The 18,059-nt window shown below is 45.9% G+C and overlaps 1 protein-coding gene across 9 annotated transcripts in view; it reads right to left on the bottom strand.

Moving 5' to 3' along the window:
* Positions 1-18,059, bottom strand: part of SRGAP2 (SLIT-ROBO Rho GTPase activating protein 2) — a 249,096-nt gene that overhangs the window by 56,844 nt on the left and 174,193 nt on the right. For 7 of the 9 annotated variants that reach the window (XM_065938270.1, XM_065938271.1, XM_065938265.1 and 4 more), the window contains 5 exons: positions 15,056-15,271; positions 14,360-14,488; positions 6,953-7,177; positions 3,028-3,129; positions 1,827-2,024 (listed from right to left, as the gene is read on the bottom strand). In XM_065938270.1, the coding sequence (XP_065794342.1) occupies positions 1,827-2,024; positions 3,028-3,129; positions 6,953-7,177; positions 14,360-14,488; positions 15,056-15,271 (870 nt within the window). The remainder of the gene's footprint in view (positions 1-1,826; positions 2,025-3,027; positions 3,130-6,952; positions 7,178-14,359; positions 14,489-15,055; positions 15,272-18,059) is intronic. The other 2 variants (XM_065938266.1, XM_065938269.1) reach the window with 1 other exon arrangement.

Genomic DNA, 18,059 nt, shown 5'->3' with positions numbered 1-18,059 from the left:
TCCCAAGTCTGTCCCAGACTTTTCATGCCTTTATGCTCTTGCAGGTGCTGCTCTGGCCTCAAAGGACTCTGTTCCCCTCTTGATTCTCTGCCTTATCCGTACAGTCACTCTGTGTGTGATGTTCCCCAACTCCATTCATCCTGGCTGCTATTCACACATGTGTGCATGGATGCACTTAATATTTTTTACATTTATTTTTTAAATTATCAAAATTAACCTATTGCAATTCTTTAGAAATACATGCAGTAAAAAAGAAGTTCTCCCTTCATAGGCCTAATTCCACCATTCTCTTCATTTGATATTCTTAGCATTCCCAGCTTATACAGCACAGTGTCAGAGTAGATCCTTAATAAATGATCAATGAATAATTTAATAATTTTCAATGAATAAGTTATAGTGATGATAGGGATAGTAAATTTTCAGCATTTTTGAGTACTTACTACAAAACAGGCAATATGCTATATATTTTACAAAAATGAATGAATGAGCCAAAATGTCATTCTATTCTTTCTTTGTATTGATTTTAGCATTTTACTCATAAATATATTTAAAGCATATTATAATTAAATTGCTTTCACTTAATCATTTATGTGAAAACAGCAGATGAAACAATATGCCAGCAGTTTGCCATTTTTATAATAAAATTATAAATATATGCTCACATCCATGTGCAATGCATCGAAAAAAGCCTGAAAGAGAATATATTCTAACACTATTATCTGTAGATATTTGGGATTATGGATGATTTTTAGTTTCTTCTTTCTTACTTCTCAAGTTTATATAATAAACATGCTTTATTTTGTATAACAAGAAAAAAAAGTTATTTTAAAAGAACAATACTGTTAAATCACGCCCTTTCAACATTCTTCTCTAGGACTTAAAAAAATTTTGAAGAATTCTTAGCTTAACTACTTGAGAAAACAGATTTCTTCTTTAAAAGAGATAGCAAATCATTAGTGTTCCTAATGGAGAAAGGGCAGTGTTCAAAGAAGAATTAAACAAATGGTTCTAGTTGCAGGAGAAATTCAATTTGCTACTTGCAGACTATGCTTCTTGACTGAAAAACAAGTTAATTCTGCTCATTCAGAATCAGTATGCATATTCACTGGCTATATTTCCTCTCACATCTGCAAACTTAATTTTTTCTTTCTTAGTTGTCAGAAGATTAGGAAATAAATTTTAGCTCAGGCAATAAATCCTACTTGGCAAGCTCAAAATAACTCAATTATTAAAAAGTATAACCAAAGACCAACCAGCAACCTTCCAAAGGACTGTTAACACTACTTAAAAAAAATTGGGTCCACCTGTCTAAAAGAGGACTGGGAGATGCATAAATAAAAAAATATAAATGTAATGTTTTAGAATTCTCTGCAAACCAATAATGCTGCACCTTACCTGTCCCTTTGAGTTTTAGCCATTATTATGAAAAATAATTTTGTATTGCCACAAATTATAAAGTTATCACATCAACTAGAAGAAAGAACAGATTTTAACTGTAAGGTATGCTAGCCAAAATATCTCAGTGTGGTTCTTAAGAACTAGGAGATGCAGCCCCCTGGGATGATGCCCAGGGATGAGAAGGAAAGTTGTGAACAAAGTCTACTAGCTGGTTAAAAACGTCTTCATGAAGAAAATATTCCTGGTAGACACACAACTTGTAAATATTTGTGCCTTGAAGTGTATGGATGGTCTCCGAACATGCCCAGATCCAAGTGAAGATATTAAAAAACTGCCCTGAAGATGCCTGACAAGGACCCTGGGATCCAAATGGCTCATGTGTGCTGCAGTGCCTAAAGCCGGTCTTTAAAGGGCGCGGAGCCCCTCACCGTGAAGTAGAACTGCTCTGTCTCCTGCTGGTTGGCCCTCCTCTTGGCGATGCTGGGTTTGCTCATGAAAGTTTCTGAGACCGTGGACTTGACGGATTCCATAGAGTTGCTGTACTGGAAGCAATCAGAGACATCGAAATCCTCAACGGTCACAATGTCCTGGATGGTCTGCAGAGTGGCCTCCATCGTCTTCTTTACCTGTCATGATAAGGGCCAACATAATGCATGAAGGATGGGATGCAAGACGGTAGTGATGGAGAAGCTTGGAGAAGTGAGCTGAGGAAGGAGGGAGAGGGTGTTAGCGGGCCTGCAGCGCTGCTTCCCAATGAACAGTGCTGAGCAAGTGGTAAACGTCACATGGACCCTCTTCTCTTCAGTAAGGGCCTAAAACCCACTACGTCCTTCATACTGCCTGCTTGGCCTGGCTATTTAATGTTTAAGTTTTAAATTTAAGATTAGCTCTTGGCTATACTGGACTTGCTAAGGGAGAGAGAATGAAACCAATCCAAAACAACCCCATCATATAGAAAGCGGGTTAAAAATGCGTGATGGGCCGAGTCCCACCGTGACCCAGGTTCTGTTTCCTGACCTTCAACAAATAACGAGCTTGTCTCCCCACTTGCAAACCAAGTGACCCATCCCCAGGCTTTCCTGATCTTACAGGGAAAAGTAAGACTTAACTGAGATTCCAGGTAAGAAGTCATAAGAGCTCAAAAGAATAAGGAGCTGATAATTGCACTGCCCTTTCGAACTAGTTGTTGAAAGCAAATACACTGGGCCCAGAAGAAAGTCGCCCTTTTCTAAGAGGATGGAGATGTTTGAAGTGTCAAAGTCAAAGGCCTCTGTTTGTTTGAAAATGCTGGAAAAAGCCAGGCAGGAGGGGGTGGTTTCAGAGACACAATATTGTTCACACAGCTGCCAAGTGCCATTTTGATTAAATGTGTAAAGGCGGGGACAAAAGCATTTTGCAGAAGGCTCAAAATAGAGCTCAACCTTTGGCAATGCAAGAGCCACTTCCTGGAGTTCAAGGGCAGGATGTAGCAGAAGGGGAAAATCCAAGCCTACATTTGGCTAGGAAATGTTTGCAGCAGCCCGGACGTTCCCTGCATGCTCCTTCCACCTGCTCCCATATGGGGAACAGCAAGAGGTTCGACAGGGAAACTCAGAGGGTGGCTGTGAACCTCCTGAGCAGGAAACTCACCTCTTCATTCTCGATCTTCAGCGTGGATAAGCGAGACTGCAGTTGTTGGCATCTCTGTACCAGCTCACTCTGGACGGGCTGCTGGGCACAGAGCTGGGATGCCTGCCAAAAGAAAGCAACACCAGGTCAGGGAAAGGACACAGATCTTTTGTCAGAGGCCCGTTACTGTTAATAAAACGACTCGTACTCAAGTTGCAAAGCTCACAACTTCTATGTGAAACAAAATCCAAAGCCAAAGTGTGTAGACCTTTTCTAGGACCAAATAGCACAAGAAAAGAAGGAGGAAGGGAACCTGTTTGACAAGGTCTCTCTCTCGGTCTCTCTCTCTGGAGTCCACCTCTAGCCTGGTGTTTGGCAGGGGCAGGTCCATAAAGGGCCTGCGGCTTCCAGGAAGCCGGAGTCAGGGCAGAGAAGAGGGCTTCAGGCAGCCCTGGCTCCAGGCGCACAAGCTTTGGCCCAGGGAGGGTTTCCTGCCAGAGGTCCAAGTGGCCACCTCTCTGGCCCCGCCTTTGTTCCCCGCTGGGCACCAGAGTGAGAGCAGGAGAGAAGTGGGTCAGGAGGCTAACGTGCCGCTGCTGGAAGCCAGCATGTGTTTATAAATCTGGGCCACGCATGAGAGCTCTGACTCAATGAGAGAAAGTGTGAGGCCAGGAGCAAGTCCAGGGGCAATGCTAGAGGGCCCCAGAGGGCATGGAATCCTGTGGAACTTGGCATTTTCAAAAAGCCATCATTTCACTCCAGGTCTTCACCAGATCTGCGTGGGAGAAAAGTCTGTCTTTCTCCCAAGGACCGCTGTCAATAAGCTTCGCCCCGAGTGAAGGGAGGGCTGAGCCACTGTCTCCCGATGGGGCTGTGGCGATGGCGTGGGCCTGAGGTCCCCCACCGTCCCCAGGATGACAGATGAGGAACAGAAGGCTGGCAGACTGCGAGGCAGGGCCACGTGCAGGCAGCTCCTGTCACCTTGCCACCACGCGTCCTTTAGCCTCTCGTTTGTGGAGAGACATCTGGATAGAACGAGCCTCCTCCTTCCCCAGCGACGAGTGGGCAGATTCCCAAGCCCACAGACCATTCTCTTGCTTGAAAAGACAAAACCTCTCTTCAGATGGAGGGGGCTGGGACCTGACCTTTTCCTCCATTGGCTTTTAAGCTCTCAACTGACTTGACCTCCTCCCCCAGCTGAGAGGCTGGCCTAAGCCAGCTCTCAGATCTGAAGAGAGCTGACTTCATCCTGGCTCTTGGATAAGCAGACACAATGGAGAAAGCTCGGTGGCCAGGATGGGATGGTGCCAATAGTGAAACTCTCTGGCTGCCTGATGTCACCGGTCAGGCATCCAGAGCCCCACGAGCCTCTGGGGGCACCAAGGGTAGAGCCAAGCGCCTCCTCCCAGTGCATCGGAGAGTGCTTGGCATCAGTCCATGTGCTGAGTGCCCCAGAACACCAATCAGTGTGGGGCCTCGGCCAATTTCAGGGCTTCCGGTCCGAATGCCACCCGGACTTTGGCCCCAGTTCAAGGACTTCCAGGCAGCTCCCTCTCCTCGCCTCCACAGTCTATACACAGCCCTCACTGACTGGGGATAGATGGCTGCAGGGACCAAGAAAGACTGGTCTCTCATCGCTTTTTCTTCTCCACTCACATGAAGGCGAGGCTGGAAAGCAAAACCTTTGCATGATCTAGGATTCGCCCCGGCCCCTGCCTGGCTCAGCCACTGATCAGCTAGCATCACACAAAGGGAGGGCCTAGGCAGAAGACTGAGCTATTGATTTTTAAAGTAACTTCAATCTAGCAGGCGTGAATCATGGAGGGAAAACCATCTCCACGCTTGTTTCTTTAAGAAGCAGCAGGGCTGCTGATGCAAGCTTTGGCAGTGGTCCTCTACCGGGGTGCAAGGTAATGCATTCCAGCTGTGCTCCAGAGTATGGGAATGAGGCTTTGACAGGGCGAGGAGGGAGCCTGAGCACTCAGCGTCTGGAATCCCCCTTTATGGAGACAAGCTGCTGGGCTTAGCAGGCAACACAGTTGACACCAGAAAATGTATTAATATCACTCCACTCAGCTGGTCCCCAAGTTCCACTACTTCTTGGGAAGGAATCTCCGTGGCAGCTGGAGAAGGGGTTTGGAAGACAAGTCTGACCAGAAGCCAGAGCAGGTGAGGAGTGGGGCTTCCTGGGGCTCGGTGACACCCCACCCCCGTATTCTAGCTGCACATGCTGCTATCTCCCTTTCCATCTGCTCAACGTTGACATTTCCTGAGCCACAGCAATGGAGACAAACTGGAAACGGTTTTCCCAAGAAGGAGAGGAGGAAAGAAACCATGCCCACACTTCTGTTCTTAGGATAGAAATGTCCCACTCTCCACGGTGGCCTACTGATGACAGCAGATCCACTGCTGACGCTGCACCAGCTCTCACTCTGGAGCAGCGTTTTCTAAAGAGCATCTGGATGTTCATCTTAATGGAAGAACTGTTCCCTTGTTGAGAGGACTGTTGTCTTTTCTGTCACCCAGCATTCTTTCCTTCTTTTTCTGGTAACTTCGGCCTGACTGTCCTCTGAGGGGGAAATTTTCACTCACAACTCAGGCCCTGTGCTTTGGACGGGACTTTCCCAAACTTGAGGGTGCAGGGTATGGCCTCAGCTGACTGCAGATACCAACCACAGTGATTGGCTCAGGGGTAAGCACATCACCCAATCAGAGCCATGGAGACAAGGGGAGACTTGTGAGGGCTTCTGAGAGGGAAGAAGATACGCTCTGTGTTTGCTTGTTATTCTGGCGGCACCACGCAGCTTGGGGTCTGCGGGATCTTAGTTCCCCTGAGCAGGGGTCAAGGCAGGGAAACCATGGAGTTCTAACCACTGAACCACCAGGAATTCCCAAGGAAACAGATGTTCTTTCTGTTGGATTTCAATCCACAGGGGGATAAGGCTGCAAATGTAGGCTCCTTGCCCCCACAGGATAAAAGCCTATTTGAGAACAGAGCCAAAACATAGGATGTGAAGCAGAGTGAGAAAAAGTGAGTCTTTTGATATAATTCCTAGTCCTCAATCCACCCATGCCTGAAGATCTGTATTGATCTTTTCTATTACGTAAGCTTATATATCCTCCTTCTGATTTAATCCAAAGGTCAAGTGGTGGCTCCTAACCCAGGAAGATTCACTTTGATTTATATGTACCACCACCAGAAGTGGAACCTCAAGATTCAGAGGTTCCAGAACCAAAGAGCTTCTCTCTCCTCTCACTTCAGGTTATTTAGGCCCTTCTTGTTTTAGCCATCATAGGTGAAAAATCAGAGAGAAGACCCCTACATTCATGCATTGCTGCCTGGACAGCCATTCTTAGGGGTGACATCTTAGCTCTTGTCCTTCTGTAGTATCCATTCTTTTTTGTTCAATACCTAAGTAAAACTACCCCTTTTATCACAAACTTCTGAACCCATGAGAATAAGCGCCTTTAGAACTCTGACAAATGACAGAAGATCACACCATCAGCTTGCTGAGCTCTCCCTCCCCATCAGAAACCTTGAGTATCTGGCTCCATCTCAGCCCTCGCTTCTTTCAGCCTCACCAGCTGGAGGACTCCACCTCCCTTTTCCTTTCATCATATGGAACTGTTAGTAGTTTTTAGAGCACGCTGGCTGTTTCTCACCTCCCCTGATCCTGCCAGTACCTCTCGGTGCCCCCGTCTTTGCATATTTCTGTCAACTCACCAACTGTAAGACCCCTGAGGGCTCTAACCCCGTGTTTACGGTCAAGCCTAGTGGACAGCAGGCACCCAGGAGCTGTCTGCTGAAGGGGTGGAATGGGTTCCACCCACATGAAGCCAGCCCCAAGCCTTGCCCTCCCCAGAATACCACGGCCTGAGTGCGGAAACTCTAGACGCCAGTGGGCTCAAGCCCCCTGGGAGTGCGGGAGAGGAAGGAGGGACTCACCATGTCCCCCATGTGGGGCTGGAACTCAAACTTCATCGGTGGACAGAAGACGTTGTTGTACATCTCCATGAGGCGCTGCTTGTCACTGGTGGCGTCCAGGTTTTCCACAGCGTTCTCGATGGCGTCCAGACCCTCGTGCTTCGACTGTTCCAGGTTTAGCTCGGCAGAGAGGAAGGTGCGCAGAGCGCGGTTCAGGCTGGCGTGGTATCCTAAGTCACAGCACTGCTGTGGAGCGGAGAAGGCATGTGAGCAAACCAAGGACAGCCGCGAGGCTCGGCAGAGAGGAGGGAGGCCCCCAGGGCAGATCTGATCAACGAGACTGGCTGTGCTACCGGAAGAAGGCTGGCCCTTCGTGATCTGGGTGATATTTCTCCATTCTTGACTCCTAGTTCAGTATGTAGGACTCCTTAGAGGACTGTGAGGTAGTCAGAAGGAAGGGGGCTCATTGGGACAAAATGAAATTATTTAATCATGCTATTCAGTAAACATAAAAGAGCTGGGGAGAATTTTCTTCTATTTTCAGGTTCTTCTGGGGATACCATTGTAATGAAATTCAACAATACAAATGTAGCCTGACACTCCTTCAGGGTTACTGTAATTTCATTACAACATACCAACCAAGTCAGGCCATTTCAGCATTCAGAGCTTACTTAGAAATCATAGGTGTCGCAAGAGAATTCTAGTGAGAGAAATAAAAATGGGGGAGCGGGGCTGACCCTGTCCTTATCAACCCCTGCCCCCGGCAAACTCCCAACATTCTAGGACAGGCCATAGTTGTAGATTAGGATTTCTGCACTAAAGCTCTGGCCCAACAGCATTTCTGAGACCAAAAATTTCTAAATATAAGTATTACTGGGAAAATTAACATCACTTAAGGGATTCTGATTTTTTGAAATAACATGGAAAAAAAATGGTATGAAAGACGCAATAGTATTAAAAAAAGCACTGGACAGGAAGTCAAGCAACCTTGGAAAAACCATTCCCCCTCCCTGAACCCATTTCCTCGACTGTGAAATGAAAAGATTTGGCCAGCAGTGCTTTTCAAGCTGTAGCACAGAGCTCTATGGTTCTGTACTCAGGTTGCCCTTAAGAGAGGGCAGCCCAACTAGTAGGACTTGGAGCCTCCTATCCCTGCTTCAACCAAACCAGCTCTGCCCTTTTTTCTACTTAATATATTAGGATTCTATGTAAAGTCTGATTTGAAGAAAGAATTCTTCTGTTAAAGAGTAAGACTGAAAATATCAATACTTGGACTAAACATAATCCCTGAGGCCCTCTTCAGCAATGGCATTCTGTAACTCTATTCCTTATCCCTCCCAAAGGATCCAGAGATCCAAATTCCTCAGTCACCCTTTATCCCCTCTATTGCTCAAACAGTTTTGATATCCAGAACTTGAGATGAAATATCAGAGAAGAATCCATGGATAGAGCGAGACCATCTGCCTGATTGCCATTTCATTCCATAAGTAGGCATCAAATTAACTCTTCCCCCAGTCTTCCCCCCTCTTCATGATCACACTGGGAACAGCCACTGCTGGGGAAGAAAAAGCATGTGATGCGCCTCTTCCTCGCAGCATTTAACAAGAAGCTCCACAACAGAGTGCTCGTCAGGCTGGGCTCTGGACTCAGTGCCAGTGGGCCCTGGCAGGTGCCTGGTTATGTGGAAGAACAGCAGTTGCAGCTTAACTAGAGGCAGAGGATGGAAAGACATTAAATTCAGTTGGGAGGGAAGCTAGACAAAAGCAGCTGATTGGGAGGCTGCACACGAAGGGGCCCTTTCTCCTCTGGGAGATGCTGCTGGTCTAGCCAAGCCTCCCTTGAACCTGTAAACCTTGCTGACTAGCTCTGCGTAGATTCCCGCTGATGAATTTCATGCCTGTAAGTCTGATGAACAGAAGCAACAATGCCCACAGGGCTGACTACGTGGTGGAGGTGGGGGGACATTTTCAGTGCAGAGGAGAATTAGGGGAGACAGGCTTCATCACCTTTACATGTTTTTGGTGACTCCCCTCTCCTCTCCATACTCACTACCTGAACCCTAATTCACACTCTTAGCATCTTACAGTGCTGTCTGCTCCACTGTCCTAAAATACGGCTTTTGTTATACCTACTCCCCTGCTGAAAAACCTATAATAGCTCTCATTTTTTTTCCCCTAAAGTAACATCCACCTTCCTCAGTAGGGAAATTTAAAAATGCCTCCATGTATTAAGTGTGCTTACTATATGCCAGTGTGCTAAGTGCTTTCTTTATATTTTGCATTTTAATCTGCATAGTAACTCCAGTAAGGTGGGTATGATTTTAACTTTCCAGACTAGAAAGCTGAGGCTCAGTGAAGTTAAACAAAGTTGATGGTCAGAGCAAAGTGTAATTTGTCTTCGGTCTCACCATCTAACATCGTCTGCCTCTATCTTCTTCTTCAGACTCTTCTGTTCTAATCCAATGACATACTCAATGTTTTGGGTCAAGTATTAGAAAACCATAGGCCTGAAATCAGCTGTATGACTGTTAGCAAGCTACCTAACCTCTCTGAGCCCCACAGAGGGATAACATCAGCCTCGAAGGTTGTTGTGAAGCTAATACATGTTTACTTATACCCAGCACCACGCAGACCAAACACTGACCACCTGTATCTCCAGGTCCACTGACTTTCAGTTCCAGGCACTGTCTCTTCCTGAAACAGTTCTCACTCCTCTCACCTGCTGGAACTGGACCCAATCTTCAAGAGCCAAATCAACTTCTCAACCTCCAGGACAGCCATCCCTACAAGCCTGGCACATATTTACCCTCCACCCAGAATGACGTCCATCTGCAGCCCTGAGGTGACACAGGACGCACCCCCTCGTTCTGTAACTTGCCGTTTCACATCAGCCTCCAAAGAGGGCTTGGCCAGAGTCTTCCTCTTTCTTTGCATCCCTTACCACTGGGCCTTGCGCACAGTAGGCATTTAATAAGCACCAGTTGATTGGTTGATGCCAGGAGCACAGACTCTAGCCTCTGAGGAAATAATCCACTTAGGCTGAACACTGACCTTAGTCAAGCGGGCAGCTGTGGCCACGGAAGCCTTTAGCTTCGCTCACTCCGGATGGCCTAGGGAAGACAGAGTCTCCTGGGCCGGTCCAGGCTTTATTACAGTGACTGCTCGGGAGCTTCTCTGTGCCAGCGCATGCGGGCACACTCACAGTGTGCCCTTGGGCTCAGCCACGCCTTCAGCCAACCAGGAGACTCAGAACAGGTTTTCCAGAGCCTTGGCTACCCACATAACTGAAATTCAGGCAGCAGCGGAAACTGAGGCGTCAGAAAAGAAGCAATTTCTCGCAAGGCTAGGTAAACAAGATTTGAATATTTCATCCCCGTTCCCTATAGAATCCCAGTGAGCAGAGGCAGCACATTATTTTGCTCACAGTGGGGACAAGGTATGTTTTCCATGGCTTCTGATGAGTTCTGTGGCCATGCCGGGCTCCCCTGGCCATTTCTGGGTTATATAAATGTTTGATGAAAACTATCTCAGGGGAAATCAAATTTTTATAAGAATTTAATGATAGCCCTTCCAGATGTGTGATGACTTGAACTGACGGTTCATTAACCCTTTACCAGCTGATAGTCTCACCCAGAGATCTAGAGAAGGCCTAGAAAAGTAATACCCACTTCAAGCTCTCATAGAAGCGAGAAATAATCGCCCTTAATAAAATGTCCTATTCAGAAAGCTGGGTTCCCTCCTGTCCGACTTGGGTGCATATGGTGTCACAGATTCTCTGCCCACACACAGCACTCACCACACTCCATGAGGACAATGCCTGGTTCTTCATTCATCCATCTGCTTCTGGGGAAGAAAAGTACATTCCAAGGAGCCTGTGGTTCTTAGACTATCTCAAGTCACTTCAGAATGTCTTTTTTGGCCCGAAGTCAAGGTTTTCCTGCTGTGTATCAGATGCTTCGAGTGGATTCCTACAATCTGAGATTAAATCTTACACTATACAATGAAAGGAAGTGAAGGGCTAGTCCTTGAATGGACTGCTTTCCACAAAAATCTTTCACTTATCCTCGATGCCTGAGCACACAACGAGCTTTGACATTGCCAAGAAGGAGGCAGAATAGTGTCCATAACACAGATGGCAATGGACTGGCACAAGATTCACCCCACATCTCAAAGCAAGTTCTGGATACTGTCAGGATCAGAAAGCCAAGGGATAACCGGGCTCCCCACTCACTTCTGCTCTAACTGTTGGTTCATGGCCAAACCATCCTTTTGGCCATTTTTACGGCAACAGATCAGCAAGAAAAAGCAGGAAACTACTGACACATATAATAACACGAATGGAGCTCAAAAACATCATGCTGGGCAACTGAAGCCAGATTTTTTAAAAAAATACATACTATATAAAAAGCCCACCTTTGTGAAGTTCTGAAACAGGCAAAGCTAATTCATAGTCAAAAGAAATCAGAACAGTGGTGGCCTCGGGGTGGAGGACTGACTGGGAAGAGAAAAGAGGAACTTTCTGAGGTGATGGAAATATTCTACATCTTCATAGAGACACAAGTTATAAGGGTGTAAGATTCATCACAATTCTTGCAATTTAACACAAGTTCAATCACTGTATGCAAATTAGATCTCAATTAAAACGGTATTGAAAGGCATAAAAAGGAAAAAATCTTGGCTTAGTAAGCCCTGTACTTATGTATGCATGTATTAAGGAAAAGAAGAGACTTGATTCCTGCCCTCAGGGAGCTTACAGAGACTAAAAGACCCTCCTCTGCTCTTAGTGCAGTGGCTCTCAAACTTTTTTTGGCCTCCAACTTACAGTAAGAAATACATCTTATATTGTCATACATGCACACACCTCTAACATTATAGTTTTACCTATTTATTTACCTAAATAAAACTTAACCTGACTAATGTAATGCACCCTGATGTTTTCTTTCCCATTCTGTTCTATCCTAGTCTAGTTTATTCATTGAAATAAAATAAGTCAAACCTTCATGACTCCTCTAATGGATCATGACCTATGATTTGAAAACCACAGTCCTTGGACTTCCTGTGCTTAGCACTGGTGCTGCAATTGGCCAGTTAGATATAAAAAAATGATCTCTCTGTATGTCTATGAATACCTCTAGGGTAAGAATTATTTTATTATTTTGGTACCCTGATGCTGCAGGGCATAGTCTCATCCCAAATAAATACTTATTGAACATTTGTAGAGCATAATAATTATAAGCTTATTTATAATTAAAGTTATAAGCTTTATAAAAAAAGCTATAAACTTTCTTTCTTTTCTTTTTTAAATGACTAATTAATTTCACTCCAGGAAAAACAAAAACACAAACAACAAACAAACAAAATAAAGTGAGAGCATTTTACTATCCATGTGGCCTTGAACACTACCAGCCTGGACTTGCTCCTAGTGACCTAGAACCATGCCCAAGCTGAATGCTAACGGCATCTCACATAGCATCCTCTGAAGACAGGCTCCTAACAAGCTTCTTCTTTTTTTTTTTTTAAATGATAATAAGGAGCAAAACAGCTTGCTTCTCGGACTGATTTAAAAACACTGATTCACATCTGATGGAGGGTCTGTGAATTGTGACTGACTTAGCAGTACCCCTCTCTTCCACAGAGGTCAGAGTTTTGGTGAAAGGGGAGAGAAAGTTACCCTGGGGGCAAAAGAAAGAGAGAAGGAGAACCCACAGCAGAGGTGTGGTGGACCGCCCAGGTACAATTTTTTTTTTAAATTGAATGTGAGATAAACAGCAGAGATTGAGCATAAGAAAGAAGTGATTCCCCTCCTCATGCTGAGAACAGGCCTCTCTCCCAACAGTGAGGCGATGTTCCCGTGAGGAGGAGAAAGGATCCTGTCCAAGGCTCTGACCTCCGTTGAAGGACAGTGTTCAGATCGGCATCAACAAGTAGCAAGAACAAAGCAGGGCCTGGACAGGGATCAGGGCTCCACGGACCCAGTGAAACGATGACACTCAGGGCATTAAGAGACTGATACCTACTGACTCAGAAAGCCCTGGCTGAAGGGAGAGAGAAACTACTATTTTAGAAACCTTCCCAAGCAGCTCTGATGTGAGGCCAGATTGAAGTACTCAATGGTTCAGCCCAGTTCTTCAGTCTGCCAGGGGCTGGACGGGAGACACAGCAGAGTTCCAAACCAGCTCTGTGACAAGCCTCAGGTCAACCAGCTAGTCACACAATGGCCAGTCTTAGACCAGAACCACACACAACATGGTGAAACGGGGCAGGTCCATTCGCAGAGAAACCAAGGTCGACAGACAAGTATGTGAGGTCTGGCCAGAGGCTCACAAAACTCAGTTGCTGCCTGCTAACAGACCTCTGCGAGGAGACCGGCCCAGCTCCGCCTGAGGCCCTGGAGACTGGGGGGCTGAAGCTGAGTTGGATGGCTTCAGGCCCCTCATTCTGATACAGGCGGGAGAGGCCGGGGTACTTAAGCAGCTGCAGTCAGGACTGGCTCAGAACTGGCCCAGACTGGTGTCTGCAGGTGAGAGCCACGGCAAGACCTCACTCCCCGGTGTAAGGAGAAGCAGCGAAGAAGTGAAGTTGCTCAGCCGTGTGCGACTCTCTGCAGTCCCACGGATCTGCAACCTACCAGGCTCCTCCGAAGGAGAAGCAGCGGCAGAAACCAAACCAAGGCCGGCCCGTAAGGTTGGAGACAAAACCCGTGTCCCTGTGCCCACCCCACGCAAGACACGCGCGCCAAAGATCTGACCTCTCATCATCTGTGCGTCACATCAGCAGGTATGAGCCGGATGTCAGGGGCAGCCGGGTGCCTTCCTGACCAGGACTCTAATTTGCAGTTTAACTTTGAGCAGGAACTCTTTTGACCCCCTACCTAGATTTCCTTATCTACAAATTGGAGATTGTAATATTGACCCAAAAGAGTGACATGACAATCAAATGAGATAACACTGAGAAACATTAAGAACTATATAAACTAATCATGTATGACATTCTAAGCCTTTAGTTCTTGGCACTCGGTTCGACGGGCAAGTAGCTGATCTAAGGGAATATTTCCTGGGATACACAAGTGCACAGTGGTTGTGAGCCTGGGTTTACTAATCAGACCTAGGTACCGATTTGCCTCTGTCACTTATTTCTAGCTAAAGTCATCTAAACTCTCTGAATTTGAATCTGTAACAATGGAGGTAATAACGCCGTCCTCCCAGGATTCTAGGGAGGACTGAATGAAAAGAAGTGTAAAGTGCTTCACCTGATACCTGGTACCTGGCAAGCCCCAGAGGGATCGTGGCTACCATGTTCATAGGTATTCTCAAAATGCTCTAAGATGCCTGAGCAACAGAACTGGGGGACTCCTGACCAGATCTTCAGAATCAGGACAAGGGACCCTTGTGCCCCTCGTACCCCTGCACCTTTGGCTTTAAGCACTTACATCAATAAGGTCAGACAGGTCGTGGATGTAGTACTTGAAGACAGAGGCATTGGTGGCTTCCAAGGCCAGTAAGTACTCATTCCGGGCTTTAATGGCCTTCAGCTTATTCTCTGTATACTTGGCTTGGCGCTGAAAAGAGAACAGAAGTTCATTTTTACTTTTTTATTTTTTTAAGAGGGGAGACTGATCGCTAAAAGATGGAAAGTACAGTACATTCAAGAACCACAATTGTGCTGCTACTCCCTATGCGCGTCTGCCTTAAATTGGGTTCTAATTCTGTGTAATGAGAGTCAAGGGCATAATGTAGAACAGCCCGGGAAAGGTTAGTGAGGCTCCTACTTTAGATGTGTGTCCCACTTTGGTTCTATCTGTAAATTCCATCTTCCACCCCTGCACCGCCACCCTGAAGGAGGTGTCACTATACCTGCCTCTGAATGCCTGACATCTGAAGTCAAACCCTAGGTCTACAGTCCCCCTCCCAGGCTTGGGAAAGGCGACTACTGTTTCTTGTTTGTCTGTTACAGATGCCCAGGTTTTTCCAATAACCAGGATTTCTTTCAGGGCAGACTGCAAGATCATTAGGCATGAGAGGAACCCAGGACTTCCTTATCCTGCTCAGGGCTTACTGGAAATCTCCTATCAGTCCTGACTTCAAGTGTTCCTCCCCAGCCCCTACAGTTGCCAGAGCCTACACACCTTCTCCTTCATCTTCTCGATCTTCTTCACTGAGCTCCTCCGGACATGCTTCTCCTCAATGCGGACGTTGGATGTGGAGTCAGGGGAGCGTGGGGTCTGCCGGTCCTCCTGCTTCACAGATTTTCCAATTTGCTTCTCCTCCTGCTTCTCCGCCTCCTTTAGCTTGCTCTGAGCACTGATGCTGTCGGCATTGTACATGTGATATGTCTTCATGACCTGCAAGACACCCCCACCCCCACCCCTAGAGGTCAAGCCAGTGGGGTCAGTTCTTTGCTTTGTAGGCTAAGAGACTCAGCTGGACCTCTCCTCCTTGAGCAATGTTCTCATACCCTTAAGGGCAAAATTCATACGGGTTTGGTTTAGCCAACTTCCTATACTAAAGACCACTCCAAAGCACAGGAAAGCAGTATTTGAAGTGAGCCAACATGTCTTACTGTTCATTTTATGTCTTCCACCAGGAGTCATTTACTCCTATTTATGAACATTTGTGAGCATTTTTACTTTATATGGTAATTTCCTTACTAGTCATCTCACAAGACCAAGATAGGAAACGTCAGCACTCAGGCCCCAAGAGTCTCCCTGGGCTGGCCGGGACCCTGGAGAGGGCAGCACAGCCTGCGGAGCAGCCTATGCTTTGGGGACTCTCAGACATGAAATGGGGAAGCTTTCTACTGGCCTTGTGTCCTGGGGATCTGACTGGCTTGCTTTATCCCGATCAAATGCCCCCTCTCACAGCAAGAACCAGGGCAGCCACCACTTACTGAGCCCTGAGTCTACTTCCCTGACTAGGTGCCAGGTGCTATACATGCATTTTCTCATTCTTGTAGCAAAGCTGTGGTCTAGACAACAGCCCCATGAAGACTGCAAACCTGCAGAAAAATTCAGGGAAGAGCCTAAGAAGGGACAGAATCCACATCAGGTGAAACTGCAGTTGGCAAAGGAAGGACGTAATATCAAAGGAGAGGATACAACTTTCACATTTTTCATCACAGCAACGGTTTGGAAGTCTAGTCCCTTTTCCTACAGAGGAGGCTGGGAAGCCTCATTTCCTCCTAAACACACCACTTCTAGTTACCAGGTGTCTGCACCTCCCTGCTGGAGCTCTCTGTTTCCACACAGGGAGCCTCTGCTTATATCTGGAAATTAAAAATGCTTGCTGACAAACCAAGCGAGCTGAAGTTCATGAGTGCTGACGTTCTGATGCCGCGAGGGGGAGAATCAGAGAGGCAGCAGCTGTGGTGTGTGTCAGGGGCAGGAGCTGAACAACAGAGGAGGGCCGGGGCGTAATAATAGTAATCTCGATCCCTTGGTCAACACTGTCAGAGGCCTGACGTATGTCACCTCATTTAACGTTCACAACAAGTCTATGAACGACATGCTATTATTTCCACTTTTAAAGATGAGGAAACTGAGGCTCAAAGAGATTAACTATCACATCCAAGGTCACACAGTTAGTAAATAAATCAGAATCAGGATTCAAACCCAGGTTTGTCAGGCCACAAATTCCATGTCCTTAGTCACTGAGCACCAGCATCTCCCTTCTGTATGGGCCATGGCTGGATTAGTTGGGAAGAAAGGCTACGCTGAGTCAAGAGAGGCTTAAAAACAGAATCTGGTTTCCTTATCTGGTTGAATTAAAAGTCTCAAATGGGGGCTAATTCAGCCCCCGGGGGAACAATTCCTAGAGAGATTTTTCACTGTTACAGTATTACCTGGCCCCAAATGTCCATGTATTCAAGGCTGAGAAATCCTGGGTTAGAGGAATTTTGTGGGTATGTATACTGCTCCCTTAGCTGGAGGTGGAGGAAGGAGTACAGAATATTGGGATACTGACAAAATCAAAGTGCTTTAGACATTAAGTGATGTCTCACTTTCGATGGAGATTGTTTAAAATCAGCTTCACCTTATTCTGAGCCTGACACTTCCCTTAAGTATAAGATCTACTCTGTATATTCTCTACATAGGAGAAGCAATATTTAGCATCTGACAGCATTAAAAACCTTCCTAAGTAATTTGTCTTCCAGGTTTCCAGATTGACTAAGAAGCAAGAAAGAGGCATCTGCCACCCTAGCTGAAGAAGGGTAGATAGGAGGCTCCTTTTTTTCTTTTCATCTGAATGTGATTAAGGGGTTCAAAAGTTTGAGTGAACCGTTATAAAAGTGAATCGACTTTAAGAAAGTGACTTTTTACTCCATGAAGATGTGTAATAAATAAAGAGGAAATGCTGTTAATGAACATGAAGGACCAAAAGAAAGGGGGAGGCTCAAAGGAACAGTGCCAACAGGACAACAAATGAAATAAAAAAAATTAACAACGTATATTACTCCTTTCCCCTAAAGAACTTGAACTCACTTTAAAAGAGTAAGACACTACCTCGTCTAAGAAGCTATAAATTCCTAAGGGTAAGCACCACTTCTTCCTTCGTGTTTTTCTTTCTTCTCCACAGTTAGGAAATCAGTTATGTACACAGTGGTAGATTTACAATGCATGTCATTGCCCACATGACTGAGTCTCTCTTCTGTGCAAATACAGGAGAAGTATAGCTAGGGCCCTTCAACTCAAGGGGAAACTAAGGATAAAGCTTGAATAATTGATTATAAAAGAAAATTTGTTGGAGAAATAGGGAACTCAAGATAGGAGTTGGAGAAATATATACAGTGAAGCAAACACAAACTAGGGGAAAATTCTCAAGTCTAAATTCTCGGTTTTACAAAGGAGTTCACTTTACTTTGAAAAACGAAATATTGAATTCGTGTCTTTAATTCTGCTCCCTCCCCAAGCCACACCAAAATAACAGGAAAGAGTTTTTATGTTATTTTTTACTTATAAACTGAGAAAAAGAATGAAAGCAGAAGATGAAGAGTGGAGAGGCAAGAGGCAACCAGACTGAAATCACAAAAACCCTCAAAGGAATCAATGGAAGTGGGATGAAGGTGGGGCTGAGAACCTGAGAACAATCAGACTTCCAGAACCCATCCCCTGCCCCTCTGCTGGGAAGACTAGA

Source organism: Muntiacus reevesi, chromosome 5 (genome assembly GCF_963930625.1).
Source record: "Muntiacus reevesi chromosome 5, mMunRee1.1, whole genome shotgun sequence".
Classification (NCBI taxonomy): Eukaryota; Metazoa; Chordata; class Mammalia; order Artiodactyla; family Cervidae; genus Muntiacus; species Muntiacus reevesi.
This window is presented reverse-complemented; position numbering and strand designations above follow the sequence as displayed.